At 43.8% G+C, this 24,618-nt stretch overlaps 1 protein-coding gene across 10 annotated transcripts in view; it reads right to left on the bottom strand.

Moving 5' to 3' along the window:
• runx1t1 (RUNX1 partner transcriptional co-repressor 1) overlaps nt 1-24,618 on the bottom strand; it is a 90,509-nt gene that overhangs the window by 25,480 nt on the left and 40,411 nt on the right. For all 10 annotated transcript variants that reach the window (XM_078215997.1, XM_078216001.1, XM_078215996.1 and 7 more), the window contains 2 exons: nt 11,304-11,393; nt 514-695 (listed from right to left, as the gene is read on the bottom strand). In XM_078215997.1, the coding sequence (XP_078072123.1) occupies nt 514-695; nt 11,304-11,393 (272 nt within the window). The remainder of the gene's footprint in view (nt 1-513; nt 696-11,303; nt 11,394-24,618) is intronic.

Genomic DNA, 24,618 nt, shown 5'->3' with positions numbered 1-24,618 from the left:
CTACACTATTGCTAAATTCCATTTCAAAGAGGTTTGATATTTACTCTTCCATGCTGAAGTCAAATTTTGTTCGGTACAACTGCATATGCTAATGGAGAAACAGAATGATCTTTTTAATGAGCTATTTTAATGGACTCAACCTCATCACAGCTACTCATCCATAGCTGACCATATGCAGGAAGAAAAGCAGCAAAACTTGTCAATTGTTTCCCTTAAAGCAGCATTTTCCAAGTTACTCACCTCTTGCCATCATAAAAAGAATTACAGACAGGGTTAAACACAGATCGATGGGTTCATTAATTAACTCAACAAAGAATGAGGGGGAAAAAAATTCCTTCCTGACTCAGAATTTCCAGAGTTGACAGCAAGATGTTACAATTTAAGAAAGAGAAAAAAAGCACAAGTCAGCATTCACGCGCATGCTTTCCTTTTGCCCCGATGATGCGTCCGCACCGATACATTTTAGCTCTAAAAGAAACCATTCTGTTGATAAATTGCTGCCATTTGTCTCACCTGTCTGGAGTTCGCCTTTTCCCATTTTCATTAACATCAAGCAGCAGCTCGGAGGAGTCGACGGGTGAGGTGGTGCTGGCATCCAGCAGCAGCTGCTCATGCTGTGCGAGGTACTGTGCCGGGTTCTGCTTGGCCAAACGTGCGCAGTGAAGTAGCTCCCTCTGCAGAAGGGGCAGGTTGGCCTGCAAGAAGAATGACACAAAAAAAAACAATATCACAGTCGGCGCAGCCACACGGGAGAACCGCCAGGACCCAGCTGACCTCATAGATGGATGAATAAGCAAATAACAAACGTGGCCTAACAGCACAATGAGTTATTTGCTGCCCTTGGAAGCTATGTTTCTGGACTAGCTTTTCACAGCGACGGGATGCCAGTCATCATGGGCTGCTGTAGCGTCGGGTTGTGAAGCACTGGTTAAGTGTGGCTGCAATTCCGCATTGGGAGCTCTGCAGCCATGTAATTATGAAATAGGATAATGACACTCCGACATGGAAGCAATTGTTCAACTAGATCTAAAACAACCAAAATGGTTGCCATAGTGACGGTGCTAGTAGGAAGCTGCCAGCACCAAATCACCAGTTAGCAAAACGGGAGAAACATGAATTTATAACATTTCAACACCGATCAGTCCATGTTTAATTGAAGTGCACAAAGTCAAAGGATTAGCATTCAAAAGGAAGATTGGGTGATCCTTGGTAGTTTGGAATTACAGAAAGTTTCACATACGAACTTGCACATCCTAAATAATGTGATTGATTTTTAATGCCTTCAGAGGTGGCCGAGCAAGCCACAATTCTAAAACAAGTAAAATGGGAACACTGAACTGCTCTACTGGCACTGACCCAGGCATTAGATCAGAACAAGAATCAAGTCATCGCAGCCCAGGGGACCCTACAGGATTCTGACACCAGCACATGACCATTAGTTGCCAGGTTACAAGAGCTGTCTCAAAAATTAGTCTTGCAGCAAACTGTCATGGTTGCATTCAGCAATTTCTATCTGCCAACATCCCAGACTCCTCCATTAAACTCGTAGACACATTTAATGTGTAACATGGATTCCACCAGAGCCACTGGACATCAGACCTCATCAGATCCCAACAAGACGTGGTACAGGCATAGACAAAAGCATCCAGTGCAAGGAGCTGTCAGAGTAACATCCTCTGTGACAAGGAGTCATATATGACCATAGATCACCAAGCCCTAGAATATCACTGCTAGAGTTGCTTAGGGCAGTGCCCTTGGTTCAATTGTCTTCAACTGCTTCATCAATATGCATCCATCTGCCGCAAGGTCAAAAGTCAGGCTATTTTCTAGTGTTGTGCTTCACCCATAGCTCTTTAGATATTGAAGCAGATTATACAAGCCTGTAGCAGTGCACAGACACCAGATAAGTTTGGGTTGACATGTGGCAGGCAACAATGGTGCCACCCAAATGCCAGGCAATGATAACCAACAAGAAATGGTCCAACAACCTCACTAAACAGCAACAAAACCACCAGCACTAAGTTGCTCACCACGAACATCTCTTGGGCATACTATTGACTAGAACCTTAATTGTACTGGCTAGCCAAAGTGACACTTTGTCAAAAGAGGAATGCAGTGTCTCATTGATAATTGGATCACTTTCTGACACCTCAAAGGCTCAATGTTTGAGTGTAATGAAATACCAGATGCCTGGATGAGTGCAGCCACAATAATATGTAATAGCTTTAATATCAGAGAACCATAGAAATGTTCTGGTGCAGAAAGAGGCCATTCAGCCCATCATGTCTGCACCGGCCAGAAAAGAGAAAAAGAACCTAGCTGCTCATTTTAATCTCACTTTCAGGTATTCTCCTCATTTGCGATAGAGTTACTTCTTGACTCTGAACTCGATATTCAATCCCTCCATGTCTACAACATACTGCGGATACAGCATATACTATCTACACATCGTACCACAACTCATCAACCTTACTTTCACAGCAAAGTCTAGCCTCATGAGCTCGACTGCCGAGTAGAATAAGAGCAACAATGTTAGGGGACATCACTTCCAAGTCACATGCAATTCTGACCTGGAAATATCATAGTCCCATCATAATTGCTGGGTCAATATCCGAGGATTCCCATTTAACACCAATGTCATCACATTGTCTGCAGTCGCTTAAAGCGACCCACCACTTCATTCTCTGGGCAACTACGGCCTTGCTGGGGTCACCAACCTCCTATGGACCAATGTCTAAAAATTGTAAATAGATTAACACGGTGCACAGTTCAGAGGGAACAGGAAAATCCAGTTCATGCAGGAAACCAAATGTCCAATAGTGTTACATCATTGCCAGGCAAAATAACTGAATCAGTGACCAAGAGGAAATGTGAGGAGTATATATGCAATGAGGAAAAAAAAACACTAAACAGCAGTCAAAACAAATTCCATGAGGGAAGACCCTCATTGTGCGACTTCATTGAAGAAGTCACGAGATTGTGGTAAGTCCTATAAGATAATACATCTAGAATTCCAAAAGACAGTCAACCAAATTTTCAGATGAAAGACTATTATATAAGCCAAATCCAGTGTAAAAAAAACTTAGGAATGAATAATGGATAAGAAATTGGCCAAAAGATTGACAACAATGGATGTTGACTGAAAGAGTTAGGTCAGGGTGGAGGGGAAGGACTTAAGTGGTGAGTACCGGTCAGGACACATTTTCAATTTGGATCATTGACTTGGATTTAGAAATTGATCAAGGTGCAGATGTTAACAAAGAAGAAGGGGGAGTGGAACCAGAGGAGGTAGCTCAGGAATTTCAAAGTGAGTTTAGTAAAGTATATAATAATAGGTCAAATAATCTCAAATAAATTTGAATGGAGACAATGAGAAATATTACACTCAAGAAAAGGAAAATGAGCAATATGTAGACTGCATAGATTAGGCCGAAATAGCCAAGTATGAAGTTAAAACACACTTTAGTTTTCAAGGACTAGATGTTCAGCCGATTCAACCAGAGCAGCAATGAACAAAATCAATGTAGATGTTAAACCATATCGCTAAAGCGATAAAATTAGGTCAAAGGACGTTCTTCGCAAACTATATAGCGCTGTCAAAGAACTGAGGGCAGCACAGTGGCACAGTGGTTAACACTGCTGCCTCATAGCGTCAGGGACCCGGGTTCGATTCCCGGCTTGGGTCACCGTCTATGTGGAGTTTGCACATTCTCCCCATGTCTGTGTGGGTTTCCTCCGGGTTCTCTGGTTTCCTCTCGCAGTCTAAAGATGTGTGGGTTAGGTGGATTGGCCATGCTAAATTGCCCCTTAGTCTCAGGGGGATTAGCTAGGGTAAATGCATGGGGTTATGGGGATAGGGCCTGGTGGGACTGTGGTTGGTGCAGAATTGATGGGCCAAATGGCCTCCTTCGGCACTGTAAGATTCTATGAAAAGAGAGAGACCCGAGCTTTTCAGCCCTGACAAAGATGTTTGAAATTGATCTTACATGTGATTGCAAAGAGTAGAGAAGTAAGGCCAGAATAGGACTTCAAAATAAATAACAATGTGGTCAAATAATAAGGAAAATGTAGGATTAAACCATATGGAGAGGAATGAACTCCCAATGGTGAAGACAAAAATAATGGTATAATTGAAGTAATAATTAATTGCTGCAATGAGAGAGAGGTAGATCTTCCTTGGTGGATGATGGCTCTTCTAATCTGTATTAAGTTTGGACTGATTGGAGCCCAAGGAACTGCAAAGTGCTCAACACCATTGGTTTAGGGTGGAGAAAATTCATTACGGTGCTTGATAACCAGGATGGAGATGGTCGAGGATTGGGCTAGCCTGCAAAGCTCGGTGGTAAAGAGCTCCTATCATTCTTGCATATTTAATTGCCACTTGGGCAATGGTGCCCCCATAATTGTACTTCAGCAAGCAGCAATAATTTGAGGGGATGGGGAGGGGAAGCAAAGGAAGAAAACGGTCAGCAAATGGAAAATAAAAGAAAATGTTCAGGCTGTAGCAGTGCCACAAGGTCAATGTGAAGCCATTGCATAATTCTGAAATGAGTACTAATGTTACTAGCTTGCCTGCAAACAGAAAAAGATAGAATACTTTCCGACTGGAAAAACAGATTCATGTTGTCCCAAAACCATTGCTCAAAATTGATTTCTTGGAAACATCATACACAAAAAACGAATAAAACTTCAGAAAGGCATGCCATTCAAAATTAATAAAAAGCATGCCACGCAGATATGTTTATAAAGTCTCTTAAGTCAGTAACAAACACAATTATACATTGGCAGACAAGAAGCAGTCATGTAGGAATTTAAGTCTGCTGCTGAAAACTCTTCCATCCCTTCATTACCTCTAGACATGACTATTCCAATATGCCCCTGGCTGGTCTCCTACATTCTACCCTCTGTAAACTCGAGGTCATCCAAAACTTTGCTGCCTGTGTCTTAGCTCACATCAAGTGCTGTTCACTTCTCACCCTTGTCCTCAACTGGTGATCTTTTCAATCCTTTCATGTGGATGCAAAATATCCTATGGGAATTCTCCCCAGTGGCCTTGCCAAAATTTAGTTTCTCAGCCAACATGCCTGAATAGATTGTCTGGTCATCACCATATTTCTGTTTGTGGGACTTTCCTGTATGCAAATTGCCTTCTGCATTTCCTACATAGCCATGATGTGGAGATGCAGGCATTGGACTGGGGTAAAAACAGTAAGAAGTCTCACAACACCAGGTTATAAAGTCCAACAGGTTTATTTGGTAGCAAAAGCCACTAGCTTTCGGGGCACTGCTCCTTCGTCAGGTAAGTGGGAGTTCTGTTCACAAACAGGGCATATAAAGACACAAACTCAATTTACAAAATAATGGTTGGAATGCGAGTCTTTATAGGTAAGTCTTTAAGGTACAGACAATGTGAGTGGAGAGAGGGTTAAGCACAGGTTAAAGAGATGTGTATTGTCTCCAGCCGGGACAGTTAGTGAGATTTTGCAAGCCCAGGCAAGTCATGGGGGTTACAGATAGTGTGACATGAACCCAAGATTTCGGTTGAGGCCATCCTCATGTGTGCAGAACTTGGCTATCCAATTGATAATTGATCTGGCATCAATTGTAGTTTGTGGAAGAGAGTTCCAAATTTCAGCCATCCTTTGGGGCGGCACGGTAGCCCAGTGGTTAGCACTGCTGCCTCACAGCTCCAGGGTCCCGGGTTCGATTCCCGGCTCGGGTCACTGTCTGTGTGGAGTTTGCACATTCTCCTCGTGTCTGCGTGGGTTTCCTCCGGGTGCTCTGGTTTCCGCCCACAGTCCAAAGATGCGCGGGTTAGGTTGATTGGCCAGGTTAAAAATTGTCCCTTAGAATCCTAAATTGCGTAGGTTAGAGGGATTAGCAGGTAAATATGTGGGGGTAGGGCCTGGGTGGGATTGTGGTCGGTGCAGACTCGATGGGCCGAATGGCCTCGTTCTGCACTGTAGGGTTTCTATGGTTTGCATGTTTTCCAAATTCACTCCTAAATGGTCTGGCTCTAATTTTTTAAACGATACCCTTTAGTCCTAGGCTTTCCAACCAGCAGAAACAGTTCTTCTCTCATAAACCTTATTTGGTCCCCTTTATACCTTGAAAAGTTTGATCAAACTACTTCACCTTCCAAATTCCAAGTAATATAAGTGCAATCTCTTCTCAGAATTAAATCTTTGGAATCAAAATATCATTCTGGTTAATCTGCACTGCTTTCACTCCAAGGTCAATACATCCTTCTTTAGACATAGCGCCCAAAACTGCACATAGTACTCCAGATGTGATCCAAATAGGGTTTTGTATAGCTGAAGCATGACTTCTACACTCTTATATTCTCATCCTATAAAGGCCAGCATTTCATTAATTTTTTGATTATTTTCATGACATTTTAATGCAGGATATGCCTGACCACCTTCCCCCCACCCCCCAAGTTTCTTCGGACCTCCACAATTTCTAGTGTTTCACCATTTAGAAAGCATCTTGCTTTATCCTTATAAGGTCAAAAGTGGCTGACCTCACATTTGTCTATATTGAAATTAATTTCCCACAGTTTTTGCCCAATTGCTTAATCTCTCAACAATTTTACACATCCATCCCTAATGCCATCTTTGTGTCATCAGCAAATTTGGATACGTGCCTTTCTATCCCATTATCTAAATTGTTAATAAATACAGTAAATAGTTGAGGTTCTAACACATAGGGTGGGATTGTCGGGCAAGCTCGCCGCGGATCGGAAAATTCCACCTGAGGTCCACAGGCCTTTGCATGGTCTGCCCCCACCCACTATGATTCCGGTGGTGGGGGGGCGGGGGGGGGTGGGTGGGAAAATTCCACCCAAAATCTTGTGGAACAGCACTAGTCACATTCTGCCAATTCCTGCGTATTATCCCTACTCGCTGTCTCATGCTGCTCAGTTTATTTCCTAACCAGGTTAATAATCTGCCTTCAATTCTATGTGAGTCAACTTTAGTAAAAGTCTCTTATGAGGAACTTTGTGAAATGTCTTCTAGATGTTCATATAAATAACAGCCAGAGGCATTCCCCTGGCCACTGCTTCAGTCACCTCGTCGAAAAAGTCGATCAGATTTATCAGGCATGATCTACCCTTGACAAATCCACACTGGCTCTCTCTGATCAGCTGAAAACTTTCAGTTCAGTCACTGAATGAAAGCATTTATTCTTCATACTCAGTGCATTTGTATAACAAATGCTTATTTGGGCCACACAGTCTAACCTGCCCTTCAGTTCTCATGTTTTAGTCACACCTTTCTTTTCTCACACTCTTGCTACAGAATGTAATGCCCTCCCCTGAGTTTGGAGGTGGGAAAGCATTTAATTGGACTAGAACATGCAAGCTGGGGTTCCCATGGCCTTCTCCCACCTGCCCCGGTGAAGCCTGGGGGTGGGGGCTCATGGATGGCCTTCCTTCCCCAATGCGAAATGAGGTCCTTAAATGAGCAATTAATGCCCACGCAAGGCCTTTATCCTACTGCCACTGGTTGTCAACCAATGGTAGCAGGGCAGTTGCTTTGCAGGGAATCCTATGCTGGGCCTCTGGTGGCTGCATTACTAGCAGTTGTGATGTGGAGATGCCGGCGTTGGACTGGGGTAAACACAGTAAGAGTTTTAACAACACCAGGTTAAAGTCCAACAGGTTTATTTGCTACCAAATAAACCTGTTGGACTTTAACCTGGTGTTGTTAAAACTCTTACTGTGTTTACTAGCAGTTCCCACTGTTGCCTGCAATGGAGAGCTGCTGGCCTCTGATTGGTTGGCAGCTCTCAGAGGGCAGGATTTCTGGGTTCCTGCCAATGGGGAAAGGCCCACCACTGGCCATTGAGGTGCCCGGTTGGATGTGATGCAAGGCTTTTGCCAGCTCTCCAGGTGGCGACCTGGACCCCTGTGGCCTGGATTAAATTCTGCCCTTTTAATTACTTTATATTATTTAGTTTCCTCTTTATTCTGCCATCAATGATGAATCTAAAGTAATGGCATACAAAGCAGAATGTCAGAATCAGGGGATCAATGGGTGCAAAAGGGGCATAAAATTGCACTGGGTAGGACAGTGTGAGCCTGTGGAGGATTTTTTTAAATTGGCATGGGAATCTCCGTAGGACAGTGAGAATGAAAAAGGACTTTGTGTGAAACCAGTGTTTTGGATAAGTGGGAGTTTATTGAGGGTATGGGTTAGGAAGTCGAAGAGGAATAAACGAAAGCCTGTGGTAATAGAAAGCTATGGATGATTGTACCCAAAACAGCAAATGCAAGCAGTATTATTCAAGTAAATGCTATGGTATTGAAGCCCAGTTCTGGTTCAAAGAGGACATCACAGCTGTGCAAACTCTGGCTCAGGTCGATGCAGGAGCAGATAGGAAATCAGCAGGTGATCCACATAAAATAACGGATACATTCACAAACTCCATGTCTGAGCCTTTATCTGAATTTACAAATAGAAATTCTACCAGTTTTTGCACAAGTGTGTGGACTGGTATTATACAAATTAGTCTGCAGAAAATATTGTAAATATTCATTGTGTGATAAATTTCAACAGCAACATTTTTAAGAGCTGCCTTAAATGAATTAATACAATAGCCTAAATTTTCTGGTCCCACCCGCCATTGGAATCACCATGGCAAGACAAAAAATTTGATGGACCAGCAAAAGCTCCATCGACTGCGGGCTGGATACTTTGGTCCTGTGGCGGGCAGGATCGGAAAATCCCGCTCTATGAATCGGATACATTTATCAGATGCTTTCTTTGAAATTCTCAGCTAAATCATTTTTGCGGATATTTTAAAAAAAACACTCAAATCTCCACTGACTGTCTGTACTCAAAGAGTTAATTCCATTTAAGTGTTACACCAAACTAAAAAAGTGACAACAGAAAGCAATGGGGGAGGGTAGAATCTCAGAGCCAGAGAAAGTAATTACAATGGTGTCTAATATCTTTCCTGTAAATGATTCTCCATAACATGAAATAGAATCGAGAGTCTGTGGCTTACATTAGCCTAATGAAAACAAGACTTTAATGCATATTGTTACAGCTGGGATTGAATGCAGTTATTAAGGTCCGCGTTCCCACAACCATATGGTTTTTGTCATTAATGTCTCCTTTGAGGAAAGGCACTAAAATTAGAAAAAAAAGTTGCATCTTTGATTCCAGTGATCCCCATGAAATGATATGGTAACCATATGGCGTACAGCAGTGAGGGAAGATTCTGGAAGTGTCCTTGTATGCTTTTTTGGCTTTTTTCACCGCCAACCTGACCCTAAAGGGAGCTGTTTCCACGATGAAAAAGTCAGTAATATTCACAAAGGAAATGGCATTTGCATGATGCAATTCAAGCACAGCACTAATAGTTGCTTGGCCAAAAAGCACGCAACAATTATGTGCTTTTTATTTAAAAACATTTAAAACACCCTTAAGCTTTCAAAAAGATGTTCACATTTTAGAATGTCTGACTGCGGTGCAGGCAAATCCCAACTGGTCCATTTTGATTTCACACGTCAGTTCTTAGAAATGAATGCCTGTTTACCAAGGAAATATGCACGCACAGAAGTATACTTCCAGCAAGTCAAACTTGCAACTGAAGATATTTCAAAAGCAGTAGTTTACATTATTATTTAAAATTGTCAGTGATTTGTTCTTGGCCCATAATCACTCTGCAGAGTTTCATCGTTGCCGAATAGAGACATAGGCTGGAATTTTACCGTCCTGCCTGCCAAGGGAATCGGAATGGGCGAGGGACGGACAATGGGAAGGTCCGTTGACCTCGGGCGGGATTTTACGGTTTTGAACGAGTGAGGCCATAAAATCCTGCCCATAGTAAATAGAAGCAGGAATAGGCCATTTGAGCCTGCTCCATTATTCAATACGATCATGGCTGATTCTCTATCTCAGCGCCATTCTCTCGCACTCTCCCCCAAACCTCTTGACTTTAGAGACAAGAAGCTTATGGAATTCACTACCACAGAAAGTAGTTGAGGCCAAAATGTTGTGTGAGTTTAAGAAGAAATTTGATATAGCTCTTGGGGAGGGACTAAGGGATATTGGGGGGGAAAGTGGGGGGTGGGGAAATCAGGATATCAAATTTGATGATCAGCCATGATCATAATGAATGGCGGAGTAGGCTTGAAGGACCGAATGGCCTACTGCTGCTTCTAGTTCCTATGTTTCCTTCTGAAGTATATTCAGACAAATGGCATCTGCAGCCTTATGGTAGAAAATTCCACAGTTTGACCACCCTCTGAGTGAAGAAATTGCTCCTCATCTCAGTCCTAAATGGCCCGCCCCGTACTTTGAGACCATGACCACTTGTTCTAGTTGCCCCCCCGCCCCCCCCCAAAGGAACAGCCCCCACCCCCCAAAGGAACAGCCCCCCCACCCCCCCCAAAGGAACAGCGGCATGGTGGTACAGTGGTCAGCACTGTTGCCTCACAGCACCAGAGACCCGGGTTCAATTCCAGCCTCGGTGACTGTCTGAAGTTTGCATGTTGCCCCTGTGTCTGCATGGATTTCCTCTGGATGCTCTGATTTCCTCCCACATTCCAAAGATGTGCAGATTAGGTTGATTGGCCATGCTCAATTTCCCCTTAGTCAGGGGAACTAGCAGGGTAACTACGTAGGATTACGGGGATAGGGCCTGGTTGGGATTGTTGTCAGTGCAGGCTCGATGGGCCAAATGGCCTCCTTCTGCACTGTAGGGATTCTATGATTCTACACATCCAGTCTTCCTGGTGGCTTAACTGGAAAGACTATACACTTGACCCTTCGGGATTTAATGTTAGGAGCTATGTGCACCCAACTCCGGATGACATAATTTATGGGCGATAGCAAGGAGATCAAAACAGCCATCCAAATTTCCACAAAAGTTTGAGGGAGAAAGTGAGAATAGATGTAAAACCCTGGGTGGTATAAGTGTGGATTTGATCTGACAGTTCAAGGAAATTATATCACAAGTTCAGAAATAGTATCAGATGTTAAGCTGTAGATTCAGATATGAATTTTGCACCCTTGCAATAAAACTGGAACCATCCACATGATTTTCCTTTATTAAATGTTACTTTGAGTTTTGCCAACAAATCCTTCACCAAACTTTATAAAATGATTCTCGGTGTTAAGAGCTATGAGGCACTTTAACTTGATAATACATCATATAGCGCATTATTATAACTTTCCAGCAACACAAGGGTTTAACCCAGGAAGTACCTGCTACAGTTTTGACTATACCAATTGTATGCAGGGACAAAAGGTTCAACGGGTTAGAAGATAAGTGGAAAATATCACAAATACCTTTAGAAACGGTATAACAAAAGGTCGGAGAGGAAAATTCGTAGCTTCTTGAAGCTTGGAATGAAATTCTTCAATTGTCAAGGTAGAATTCTGCAAAAGTAATTTTTTTTAATGAAAATATTTTCTTCTCGACCACACTTACAATGCTAGCTAAACAAAATACATTTCTGCATTCTATTACTAATAAGTATTCAAATTTAAATAGTATATTGAGTGAGGGCCTTTCAACACATAACGAAACCAGTACAAAATGTGGGCATCGAGACCATGTGTTCTTTGTACTCGCATTTTCACTTCTCTACTAGAAACATCTATGAACAAAAGCTTCTCTTATAATAAGTTCCATTGCTGATGCCATATCTGCTGCCTGGGGTGACTCTAAAATACAGATGTATTTGAAGGTTTGAATTCAGCAGTACATTCATTGTCTTCACCGCTTAACCCTTCAACCGCTGACAATTTCCTGTTTCTGGCTGTGCTTTTTTTTTAAAAGAAAAAGGGGCTGTTTTCCAAAAATTATAGTCCTGAAATTGTGCTGCAGAATACTATAGCACATGAATGCTTAGTAGGGATATTTGGAATTCTCCTTATCATTGTTTCAGTAGAACAATAACCTAATAAATAAATATAGATGGGTCACAGAGTGTATGATTACACTTACTGTACTGCAGAATCAAGTCCAAAAGTTTTATAATAAATTATAAAACAATTGAAGTTAATTTGAAACAGAGTATTATTTAATTGTTTTTTAAAGATACAAATAAATTAAAACATCCAAGTTGAATGAATTGACAGAATCCACCTAAATATTGTTACAAATGGGTATTTATTTTAGCTTTTACACAGGTTTTTACTTGTAATAAATAACGTAACCAAACAAGTTACATGATTTCATATTATACTTTTAAGATTTCTAATTGAAAATAAATTGGCAACTGCATTTTTCATCATTAATGCAAGCCCTATTGTTTTACTCACTGCTATATACACTACTAGATTCAGTTTGTTTTCTGATTGAGGTCCTGCTGCTAAGAACCCAACCGGGAAGTTTAAAATATCATATTACATTCTGATACTGCAACAACAAAGAAACAAAAGCTATCAAAAATACATAGCATGGGTGCAAATAAAATGGTAATTTAAGGTACAGTTGATTCCAACAGCTGGATCAGACACTAGATTTGGAACATGACCTCTCATTATGCACACTGGAGGCTAGGCAAGTTATTACCTAATACAACACCTTGTTTTAGAAGCAAATGCATCTTTCATGTCAAAAAATAACAAGTCTTTTGAGTAAATAAAGTATTTTTGTTCAGATATCCTTCAGGCATGGTGCCAATGTTACTGTGGTGGCAAATTGTTTTTTTTCAAATAAATATTTCTTATTAAACCAACACGCTGCCCACCAATAATAAATATCTGGTCCTATACCAATATTGTAGCCACATTTATTTATAAGTTCTGGTTTCCAAGGAAATGAGAAAAAGCACATGCATTCCCAATGCTAGGAGGAGGGCAAACCGGGAGGAATGGCAGAGAATATTTCAAAGAGATCAGCGGCGTTCCAACAGTTAAATGTGTACTTTAGATGAGGGCAAGTGTGTTTCTAATTACCCTGCCACCAACCCCTATAAAACTGCAGGGCCATCTTAGTAAGAGCAATCTCGCCACACATTTGTTTATTCAAGTTCCATAGCACAATTGCAGACATTACTATGCATGGAGAACATTCCTGCCAGATGGGAAAACTGGGCTCATTTAGCTGTGCAATTAAGTTTGCAAAATATTCCCATTCCCAGCAAAACCCGGCAATAGTTTGCATTTACATAGACCATACTTTGTTCCGTAAACATTTGGGACACCTCAGCGGATATATCAAGAAGCTCATTAGTAATACAAACATTACAATACATCGGGTAAATGGCAAGGAACAGTAATATTTACTGCACAGCTAAGTGACATGAATCACACAGCACATGAGCAAAATCATTTCGCTGCACAGTGATCAAAGAAAGGATTCAGTCTGGGAAAGCAAAAACAAAATGGCTGAAGCACACAGGAGCACGGAATTACAATGTTGAATGATGGGAAATGGCACTCTGCGACAGCGTATATGCAACCATTTAATCTTGACACCAGAAGAATGTAAGAACAGCGAGATACAGTGAGCAAGAAAATCTAACAACTGAAACAAATTGACCCAGTTTTTGCTATAATGCAACATCCAGTATGAAATATCACAGCTCGCTGACAAGTTTGACACTCCACTTGACCTCAGGTGCCACTGGATCACCATTGCAGTATGTGAAGTGAGAGCTGCACCTGGTACTCGGAAGAAGCACTAAACCAGATTGCAAAACAGTAGTGGATACTTGTGAAACAATATGGCCGTTTCTTGGTTCTCTTGCCTGTTTCTAAATATGCTAGAATCTATCTCTTGGCATTCTCATGATTTTTGGTGGAATAATCATTGCATGCCGAATTAATCTTTATTTTGTTTTTCCTGTCTCATATGCTTCCCTCTGCTTTTAACCTTTATTCATCTTTCTCAATCTTGGTGGTACGTTACCCAATTAGTTATGTTCGGCGTAATAATCTGACTATTCAATTTTGAGGTCAATCATTACAGGGCTCAACCATGTTCTCATCTGATATCTGTATATGTGCATATATTGAGTCAAGACCAACCAGTAATAATTAGGTCTGGAAAATATTCCTCTAATTACCTTAGCGCCATTGGGTATGCCCTTTGTACTCCAGAAATCAGCTATTGGACCAATTCTCCCGAATCGGCACTAAGTGCCCACACCAGCAGGAAAACTAGAATGTTTCCCATTGGCACTGGCAGCGTCTGTCAGGTGGGATTCTCCCACCCGACAGATGCATATTCATGAATCCCACATCCTGCGATTCACAACAGCTAGCCCAATTGTTCAGAGATTGAAGGACACCCTGATCTCCGCAGTCAGAGATAGGCCTTCTTCCCCCCAAAAACTAAAATGGTGACATGCCCACCGAGGGTAACACCACCAACCCCTCAGCAAAGAGGGGCATCCTCCGCCCAACTACTCAAAAAATTGGTCATCCCCTCCATACCACGCAGGCATGTGGGTGACCCGACCCACATCCTGATCTGATGTTGCCTGCAGCTGTGACCACACCAACTTCAAAAGCACCAAGTGCTTTTCACTTCCACTCTTAAGTAAACATTGCAGTTCGAAAACAGTGCGAGTACTTGAAATGCATTCAAGCATGAAAGGAAAGGTAAATAAACACAGCTGTCTGGAGGCTGAGTAGAAAACCATTAAGCTGTCAATAAAATGAGAGTTAAAAGCACTGGACTAAAACTGAATGGAAACAAAAGGTTTTCAAAGGGTTGGAAGGTATTTCAAAGCCACTGAGCTTTCTAGGAAGGCTTAGAGACTTCAAATAAAAGTTGTGTGAAGAGAATAGGGCTGAGTGAACAGCTGCCAGAGGACTTCAAAGGGGTCATAGGGATCTTCAAAGCAAGTGAGCAGGAGCATGGAGATTAAAGTCACCAGGCCACTTCAAAGTTCTCACAGATGTCAGGCAGGAACGAAAATACAGAGCAGAGAGCTGCCTGAAATCATCATTCCGGGGGTGATCTTTCAGCCTGCCAGGACTAGAAGGGGCAGCCCACCCACAGGACTCCACTCCCAGGGGACAGTGCTGAGATCAACCCCTTGCCCCCAGTCCAAGCTCACCCAACCCCAAGGACCCAAAGGGGACCCTTCTGCTGCACCCTGGCAGCAGCAGAGGGCACACGCATGACCACTAGACCTGCCTCCTTCATTCCTCCTCAGGATCCAACATGCCAGGCCCATGATGGTGATAACTAGCACCAAAGTCTGCCCGGTGCTTTTCCCACTGGGGAGGCAGGTGCATGGCAGGAGGCCACCCATGGGTTGTCCAGTTCAGTAATTGTATCACAATTAGTGCGTTCGCATTATTCTCAGGTTCCTGCTTGGTGTGGGTAGGAACCAGTTTGGGGCGGGTGGGGCGGGTCAAGTGAATCCTGATTGCCTTGGTGCCTGGACGGGTTTCCAATTTTTGGCTGACGCCCCTTTTAGCAGGGCTATCAGGATTCCTGCGGGCCATCTGATGGGGCTGGAGAATCCGGCCCATTATCAGTTTAAGGATCAGACCAGAACCTTCCAGAATTTCAACATGATTTAGTGCTGTACCATGTGGTGCATTTACAATTAAACCACTGACGTTTTGTATTTTTATCCAATACAGTTTCTATTAGAGAATTAACCCATGTTCTATTCTTAGAATCATAGAATCCCTGCAGTGCAGGAAGAGGCTATTTGGCCCATTGAGCCTGCACCGACACCAATTCCACCCAGGCCCTATCACCATAACCCCATGTGCTTACCCTGCTAATCCCCCTGACACTAAGGGGCAATTTAGCATGGCCAATCCACCTATCCTGCACATCTTTGGGAGGAAACTGGAGCACCCGGAGGAAACCTACGCAGACGCAGGGTGAACGTACAAACTCCACAGATAGTGACGCAAAGCTGGAATTGAACCCGGGTCTCTGGTGCTGTGAGGCAGCAATGCTAACCACAGTGCCACCGTGCCACCAATCGGGGAGAGGCAGTGAATCAGTGTCAATTTCCGGCTACTCAATTGGTAAATGCGGGCAATTGGGATTAGCTTAGGGGTTTTAAAAAAAAAGGGCGGCATGGACAAGTTGGGCCGAAGGGCCTGTTTCCATGCTGTAAATCTCTGTGACTCTATGACTCTAAATCAGAGTCTTACATCTTGATAATCTAGTGTTGGCTTGTGTTGCACTTCCTTTCAACTGAACCAGCCTTGAACATGGACCTATATAACCTGGGTTCCTTTTGACACCTAGTAAATATCCAGGCTTTACAGCTTGAAGGGAGATCTTGAGTCCGCATTTTCAATCTTTGGGATCGGCAGTGGAGGGTCAAGATCCGGCGAAACCCAGAAATTGCAAATCTCACCGGTGAGATCGCGATTGCTGATTTTCGTCACCCCTCACCAGCGACGTAATCAGGTTCATGCCCATAATGGGCGAGGACCTGATTTATATCCACGTAAATAAATTTGATTATTATTAAACACCCCAAGAGCGAGACCTTCCACCTGCAATAAATTTTCATACCTCGCTGACGTGTTTACAGCAGGTTCACCCAGACGTGAACCTGTCAGAGGGATTCCCCCTGAGAGAAGCAACGGTGAGTATAGTCCCCGGGAGAGAGGGATATACCTGGGCAGTGCCCTGGCACAGGTTGACATCATGCCGACCAAGCAGCACCAACCTGTGCCGGGGTCAGTGCTGCGGCACATCTTAGTGTGAACCTCATGGTTTGGTGCATGTATGTGTAATAGGAAGGGAGCGAGCGTTCAATGAAGGGGGAGGAAATGCCAGCAATGACTATCGGTGGGGGGATGGGGGGGGGGGGGGGAAGAGGGAGATGCAGGTGATTACTGCTGGGGGTGGGGGTAGAGGTGAGGGATGCTGGCGGTGATCAGGGAGGGGGTGAATAAGCCCCTAAAACCTCCATGGTTGATGTGGGGGGCAGGGGGCACGGGGAGGGGGAGGAGGTTATTTCTTGGTCTGATTGAGGCACCCTTGCCCCCAATCTCAGTGCAGCTAGCTTTACCAGCGTGTTTCGGTCCCAGCACTCAAAACGCTAGCGTGAAACACATCCCCCCCACTCCATTCTTTTTTTGACAAAGTGCCAAAGATCTGGTGAGAAAACACGTTTGATTGCCTGGAGAGTAAGGTGCTGGTTACTTTGCCATTGTTTGGTAAGATTCCATGCCCATGGTTGCCATGTTTCTGCCTTGAAGAAATCCAAAATGTCCATTCGCCACTAATCACAAATCAGCAAATATCATAGATACCTACAGTGCAGAAAGAGGCCATTCTGCCCATCCAGTCTGCACCAACCACAATCCCACCCAGGCCCTATCCCCATGCATTTACCCTAGCCGGTCCTCCTGGCACTAAAGGACAATTTAGCATGGCCAATCCACCTCACCCTCACATCTCTGGACTGTAGGAGGAAACTGGTGCACCCGGAGAAAACCCATACAGACACGGGGAGAATTTGCAAACTCCACACAGACAGTGACCCAAGCCGGGAATTGAACCCGGGCCCCTAGCGCTGTGAGGCAGCAGTGCTAACCACTGGGCCACCGTGCCGTCCACTAATAGGGAACGTGAGCTAGGTTTAGACTGTCGTGAGACAGGTTAGTTTTACCGTACTGATGATAAACCGGGCGGGGGACCCGCTCTATGGACAGTGGCAGGCGGGGGTTTGACTGGGGCGGTATACCTGTCACACTGTAACGCAGGTGTCCTAAGGCGAGCTCAGGGAGGACAGAAACCTCCCGTGGAGCAGAAGGGCAAAAGCTCGCTGATCTTGATTTTCAGTATGAAATAAAAATAATGTAGAGAATCTGCACCCACTTCATGTTCACAAGTGTGCCAGCAAATGGGGTTTTGGAACAGCGTCTGGTGAAATTACGGCAGCTAAAATAACTGAGTAGGAGTTGCTGGGAAGAATTCTGGGCAAATATTTCAGAGTAAAGCCTGAAGAGGGAGCAAGCTGCCTACTCAGAAAAGAGTTGTAAAAACAGAAGAACATATCAACCCAGTTACAGGGCAATACTGATACAGAGCAGAGAACAAATTGCTTGTTTTCTTCTTTGACCCCTCGCAAAGGGGGAAAGACAGTAAAATGTAACTATTCGCAAAAGTCCTCAAATTGCATTACAATGAAAAGGGTTCTGAGAAAAGCATCAAAGTCTTAAGCTTGGTCTTTCAGTTAAAATGCTGAAATGTTCTGGCTAATTCTGTTTCTATTCCAGTATCAAAGAAAAGCAACCACATGGGATTTGTTAAGTTAACATCCAATCAGAAATTTAGTGGATTCTCCCAGTAAGGAATTCAGAAAACTAAGCCATTCTTCTGTGGAAGGTCTGCAGAACCCAAGGGCTTGCATTTAATGCAGGCTATGTTACATGCACTATTTTCGTGTGGCTGACTCGGGTCAATTTTTCTCTCAACGCTAGTTCAGCACTAGGCACCCTCAGAGCAACCTGGGTGTGTCGCCCCCGTGAAGTTGCAAGTAAACGCATTTCCAACCGAGCTGTTTTACAAGAACATAATAAGATAAGAACGTAAGAATTAGGAGCAGGAATAAGCCATTTGGCCCCTTGAGCATGCTTCGCTTTTTAATAAGATCATGGCTGATCTGATTAAGGCTTTAACTCCACTTTCCTGCCTGCCCCACATAACCCTTGACTCCCTTTATAGATCGATCTGTCTAACTCAGCCTTGAATATATTCAATGACAGAGTTTTAACTGCTTTCTGCAGTAGAGAATTCCAAAGATTAATGACCGTCAGAGAAGAAGTTCCCCACCTCTGCCTTAAATAGAAGACCCCTTAATTTTAAACTGTGCCCCCCCCCCCAGTTCTAGATTTCATCTCAACATTTACACTGTTAAACCCTCTCAGAATTTTGTGTTTCAATAAGATTACCCCTCATTCTTCTAAACTCCAATGAGTATAGGTGCAACCTGCTCAACCTTTCCTCATAAGACAACCTCTTCATTCCCAGGAAGCAGTCTAGTGAACTTTCTCTGAACTGCTTTCATTGCAAGCACAACCCTACTTAAGTAATGAGACCAAAACTACACACACTACTCCAGGTATGGTCTCACCAATGCCCTTGTATAGTTGCAACATGACTTCCCTACTTTTACACTCCATTCGCCTTGCAATATAAGGTTAAATATCCAATTTAACTTTGGCACCATGGTGACACAGTGGTTAGCACTGCTGTCTCACAGCGGCAGAAACCTGGGTTCAATTCCAATCTCGGGTCACTGTCTGTGTGGAGTTTGCACATTCTCCCCGTGTCTGCATCGGTTACCTCCGGGTGCTCCGATTTCCTCCCACACTCCAAGAATGTGCGGGTTAGGTTGATTGGCCATGCTAAATTGCCCCTTAGTGTCAGGGGGACTAGCAGGGTAAATATGTGGGGTTAAGGGGATACGGCCTGGGTGGGACTGTTGTTGTTGCAGGCTCGATGGGCCAAATGACCTCCTTCTGCAGTGTAGGGATTCTATAATTCTAATTATTTGCTGCACTTGCATGCTAACTTTTCTGACTCATGAACAGCTTCTTCCCTGCTGCCATCAGACCTATCTTCCATTAAGTTGATCTTTCTCTCGCTATAACTGTAACACTACATCCTGCACTCTCTCGTTTCCTTCTCTATGAACGGTATGCTTTGTCTGTATAGCGCGAGAAACAATACTTTTCACTGTATACTAATACGTGACAATAATAAATCAAATCAAAAACATACAAGGGCACCTTTATCTTGCTGTACTGTAGCAATCTGCAGTCCGTCTCCATTTAAATTACATTCTGCTTTTCTATTTTTCCTGACACAGTTGACAACTTTACATTTTCCTACTTTTTGCTCCACCTGCCAATTTTTTGCTCACACACTTAACCCATCTTTAACCCTTCACAGGTTCTTTGCATTCTCTTCACAATATACTTTACTATCAATTTTGGTATCATTGGCAAATTTGGCTACAATATACTCGGTTCCCTTATCCACATCGCATCGATTGTACATAGTTAAGGCTCCAGCACTGACATTGGTGGGAACAGACTAGTTACAGACTGCCAACCTGAAAATGACCCATTTATCCTGTTTCTCTATTCCCTCTTCATTAGCCAATCCTCTACCCCGTGTAGCACCTCATTTAAGTTTAAGACACTGTCAGACCCACATTTCTCAACCTCAAACTTAATGAGAGATTCTATTATGCTATGATCACTTTTGCCGAGAGGATCCTTTACCATGAGGTCATTAATTAATCCTGTCTCATTTCATTTACATATTACCAGTTCTAAAATACCTGCTTCCCTGGTTGGTTCCAGAATGCGTTATTCTAAGAAACAGTCCCAAATACATTCTGTGAAGTCATCCTCAAGGCTACTCTTGTTAATTTGGTACATCCAATCTACACAAAGATTAAAATCTCCCATGAGATTTTAGACAGGAGATTTTAATCTCCTGTCTTCTATCAGTGTGTCCTTCTGAGTCGTTGCCAGGGTGTAAAATCCTAAAGTCTTTAGGATGGCAACATTCTCTCTCTCTCTCCCCCCTCTCCACTGCCCACACCCCCAGGACAAAGATTTTAAAACTGCCCAATTCCAAGAAATTCATCAGGACTTCATAGAAGAAATAGAAATCCTACAGTGCAGAAGGAGGCCATTCAGCCCATCGAGTCTGCACCAACCATAATCCCACCCAGGCCCTACCCCCACATATTTTACTTGCTAATCCCTCTAACCTACGCATCTCAGGACTCTAAGGGGCAATTTTTAACCTGGCCAATCAACCTAACCCGCACATCTTTGGACTGTGGGAGGAAACCGGAGCACCCGGAGGAAACCCACGCAGACACGAGGAGAATGTGCAAACTCCACACAGACAGTGACCCGAGCCGGGAATCGAACCCGGGACCCTGGAGCTGTGAAGCAGCAGTGCTAACCACTGTGCTACCGTGCCGCCCGTGCATATTCTATGGAAACTAAAGTGGGAGCTTAGGAACACCTGCTCCACTCCTCCACACACATATCCAGTTAGGAACTTTGGGGAATTGCCCAAGAAATCCTGATGGGAGAAAGACACGAAATTGTGAACTTTCACTTTTTACCTCCTCTTTTCCATGTTGCAGTGAAGAAAATATCTCTCTCCAATGTATCTTTTTATGAGCGGACCAGAATCAACCATAAAGATACACTTCAAGGGATACTCAAGTTAACAGCACTTTTGGCACTCATGAAAATATCTAAAATTAAACTAAACCACTCTGCTACTTTTGTAGATTTCTTTTGTAATTAAAAGATATATACTAGTGCCTCCCAATCCCAGGAAGTTAGAAATTAACTGTTGAAATTAATTTCACTTCACGAGGTGGACTGCTCACCACCACCACTCCTGCCAGCAACCCTCCTTTTCCCCCCAACCCGCCTCCTGAAAGACCAGCTTTTAAGAAGTCTGCCCCATAGCAGTAACACGCTGGTGGAGGCGAACTCAATAGGGTCTTTTCAGAGACTCCTGGATGAGTACATGGAGCTTAATAGGATGGAGGGTTATAGGTAGGTCTCGATGGTAGGGATGTGTTCGGCACAACTTGTGGGCCGAAGGGCCTGTTTGTGCTGTAGTTTTTCTATGTTCTATAAACAGGCTGGGGGTCAGGCTTCCATCCCTCAGTGGACAGAAAGTCCTACCACCTGTCAGTCTGATTGGCCAGCAGCTCAAACAGTCACCTTAGTGCAGAGTTGAGATGTGGGTTCTGCAATGAGTCTTTGAGGAGTAGATTATAGCAAATGGAGACAGGCAAATCCCAGGATTTTACGGTGGGGAGAGATTGGAGAGCTTAAGGAGGTGGGAAAGAGGAGCATGAGTGGCTGGTCTTGAGGGGCAGGCAGGAAGGAGCGAAGGGGAGGTGACATTTGGGGAGTGGGAGGGGTGGTAGGCTGTGCCCCAATGCAACCAGGGCACCCCCAATTAGCGAACTCCCCCTTCTTTCTCACCTTTTCAAAGAAGCCTTTGCATTCTGACCTACCTGTCATTTTCCACTATTTTATAGCAATGGAGGTGGACTGAGGGCCTTAAGTGAGCATGTGACCATTAACTGACCACTTACGGGCTTCAACAGACTCAAAAACGGGCATCCTGGTGGGCAACTTACACCTATCTTGTGGGGAACAGGTCAATGGGTAGGTGCAAGGAGATGGGTCCAACATATTTTATTTCCTCCCTGCCAAAAACACACATGGCGGAGGGCCGTAAAATCCAGCCTTAAATTTCAAATAAATGAGTCCAGCAGTCAAAGAAATTCCTGCTCTGAAAATGTTAATTCTTCGGAATTGCTTCCTCATTGATGTTTTTAAGCACTTACTGAAGAAATACCACCTGAACTTAAAATGAAGCAGCCACTGGGAACAGCTGCAACTGGCTGAGTCACCAGGGTACATAAGCCATGTGGGCAACAGCTTAGACAGCCTGGGCTTAAAACTTGGAGTAAATACAAGCTAATTCTTCTCCCTGGATAGTGGCCATCAAGGGTGCAAAAGACTTTCACCTCTACAAATTCTCATGAGCTTCCATCTCAATACACACTAAGCGCATTGCAAGTTGCTTTTCTTTTTCAAATTTCCCTCCTTTCCAATTTCCTGAAGCTAGTGATTCTGCTGGGTACTGTTATGCGAGTGCTCCAAAAACTCAACCACATTTACTTTTCATCATGTGAATGCCTGAGTAGCAGGAGCAGATTATTCACAGCCGTGGACCCACTTTACAACAGTCTAACTGATCGCCAGGTCGAAACTGCACATAGACTTCCAACGTGTGCATCAGAAATGGAGAACCTGAATAGTTCCCTTCTCTACCTCAGGAAGATCACCAACTAAAGCCCCTCCATTGCTGTCTGAGCTAACATCAACCAATGCAGAACACAGGCAGAGTTCAGGTCTTCTGCAAGGTACAGTTCAGTAATACAGGATCTAGAAGAAATTACTCCCTGAGCATATTGTAAGTTTGATAGAATAATTCCATTCCATAGGATTTTGAACCAGCTAAAAGCATTGCAGTCTACTGCCATTTGTTTGTTAACTACCTTAACCGAGAAGGTAAATGTTACAGGTATTAAACACCTTTCTTTATAACATATCTTTCCAAAAAAAATGATTCAAGTCAGGCCAATGGCTCAGTGCATAATGCAGAATATGCCTCAAGTCTGCAGCCAGTTAACTAATCAAAAAAGGAGCAACAGACAGAAGCAACACATTGCCTTCCAACTCACTGGACAGCAGAGAAAATAAGTCAGTTACCTTGAGTTCCCACAACTGATTACAGAATCATGCAACACAGGGCGAAACCATTCAGCCCATCACACCTGCTCTCTTAAAGAGTTATCAGGGGCAATTCTCCAGCCCTTTTCGCGCAGGAGAAAATCCCGTTAGGGCTGAGATTCTCTCGCAGGAGGGACCAGAATGGGATTTGTGACAGGGGGATCGGGGGGGGGGGGGGGGGGGGGGGGAGGGGTCGGGGCTGGCCCACGATGTTCGGGAGGCCAGTGATCGTAGGAGGGTGAGGGGATCAGAGGAGCAGAATGGGGGTTTGCTGTGCTGGCCAACGACTGGGAGGCCGGCAGTGCGGGGCCACTGCGCATGCGCCGACCTCAGTGCTGAGAGATTGGCACATGCACAGTGGCCCGCTCAGCGCTATGCTGCCGGGCACCCCAGCGGGAATATGTCCCGCCCCCAGATTTTCAGTGTGAATCTCCCGGAGTCACTCTGCAGTGCTCGGAGTGTGGAAGATTCATTTTGAAAATCCAGCTAAAAAAAAAGCAGCGGGACTTACTCTCATTTTTACGCAAATTCAGCACTTAGAATTTTTTTGGGAGAATCCCGGCCCACACTTACACTTCGTCATACCAGCCTGCTCTTTCTCCATTGTGCTTTCCCCCCCCTGTTCTGAGTACATTCATTTCAAAAGTTATGAACAAATCTGCTTCCACCATCTTTTAGGTAGATCACAACAACTTGCTGCACAAAAAAATTCTCCTCATCTCTTTGGTGCTTTCGCCAATTACCTCAATTCTGCCTTCTTGGCTTCCTGACCGACGACCAATGGAAACAGTTTCCCCTCATTTATACTGCAGATGTAGCAGACACAATCACTACTAGCAATGTTCTTGTGTGGATGTCAGGAGATAGATCAGCCTGGTTTCTGATGGCCGTCACAGTAAAAGAGCACAACACTCACGATGGAATGTGAGAAATCGCCACTTGGTTGGAGTACTAGAAAGAAACGGTGGTCCAAAAATATATCCAGGCTTGTGTCACCGCGGACAAAACAGATCTTGAAAATCGGTAACTCGTTTTCTACCCAATTCAATTTTTATTTTCCAGGTGGTTGCAATGCAGCCTGCTAATTCATTGTCACTCATTTTGCACCATCTAGTTCAGCTCTGATATCTCCTCGGAAACGCGGTAAATAAAGAAAATATAATCATGCATTGTGATCATTCAGTCCACGTCACTTAAAGTAATAATATTCAAAAATGGACAAAGTTTTTATTTTTAGGGCCAGTTTTTCGCTACTGAGGTACATGGTTTGGATCGTGAAATTTTCCGACTCAGTAGAAACACCACAGTTTAAAAGGGTCTGTGTTAGAATCATAGATTCATACAGTGCAGAAAGAGGCCT

This window comes from Mustelus asterias, chromosome 7 (assembly GCF_964213995.1).
Source record: "Mustelus asterias chromosome 7, sMusAst1.hap1.1, whole genome shotgun sequence".
NCBI lineage: Eukaryota > Metazoa > Chordata > Chondrichthyes > Carcharhiniformes > Triakidae > Mustelus > Mustelus asterias.
The sequence above is the reverse complement of the archived record's forward strand: the minus strand, read 5'-3'. Positions and strand labels throughout refer to the sequence as shown.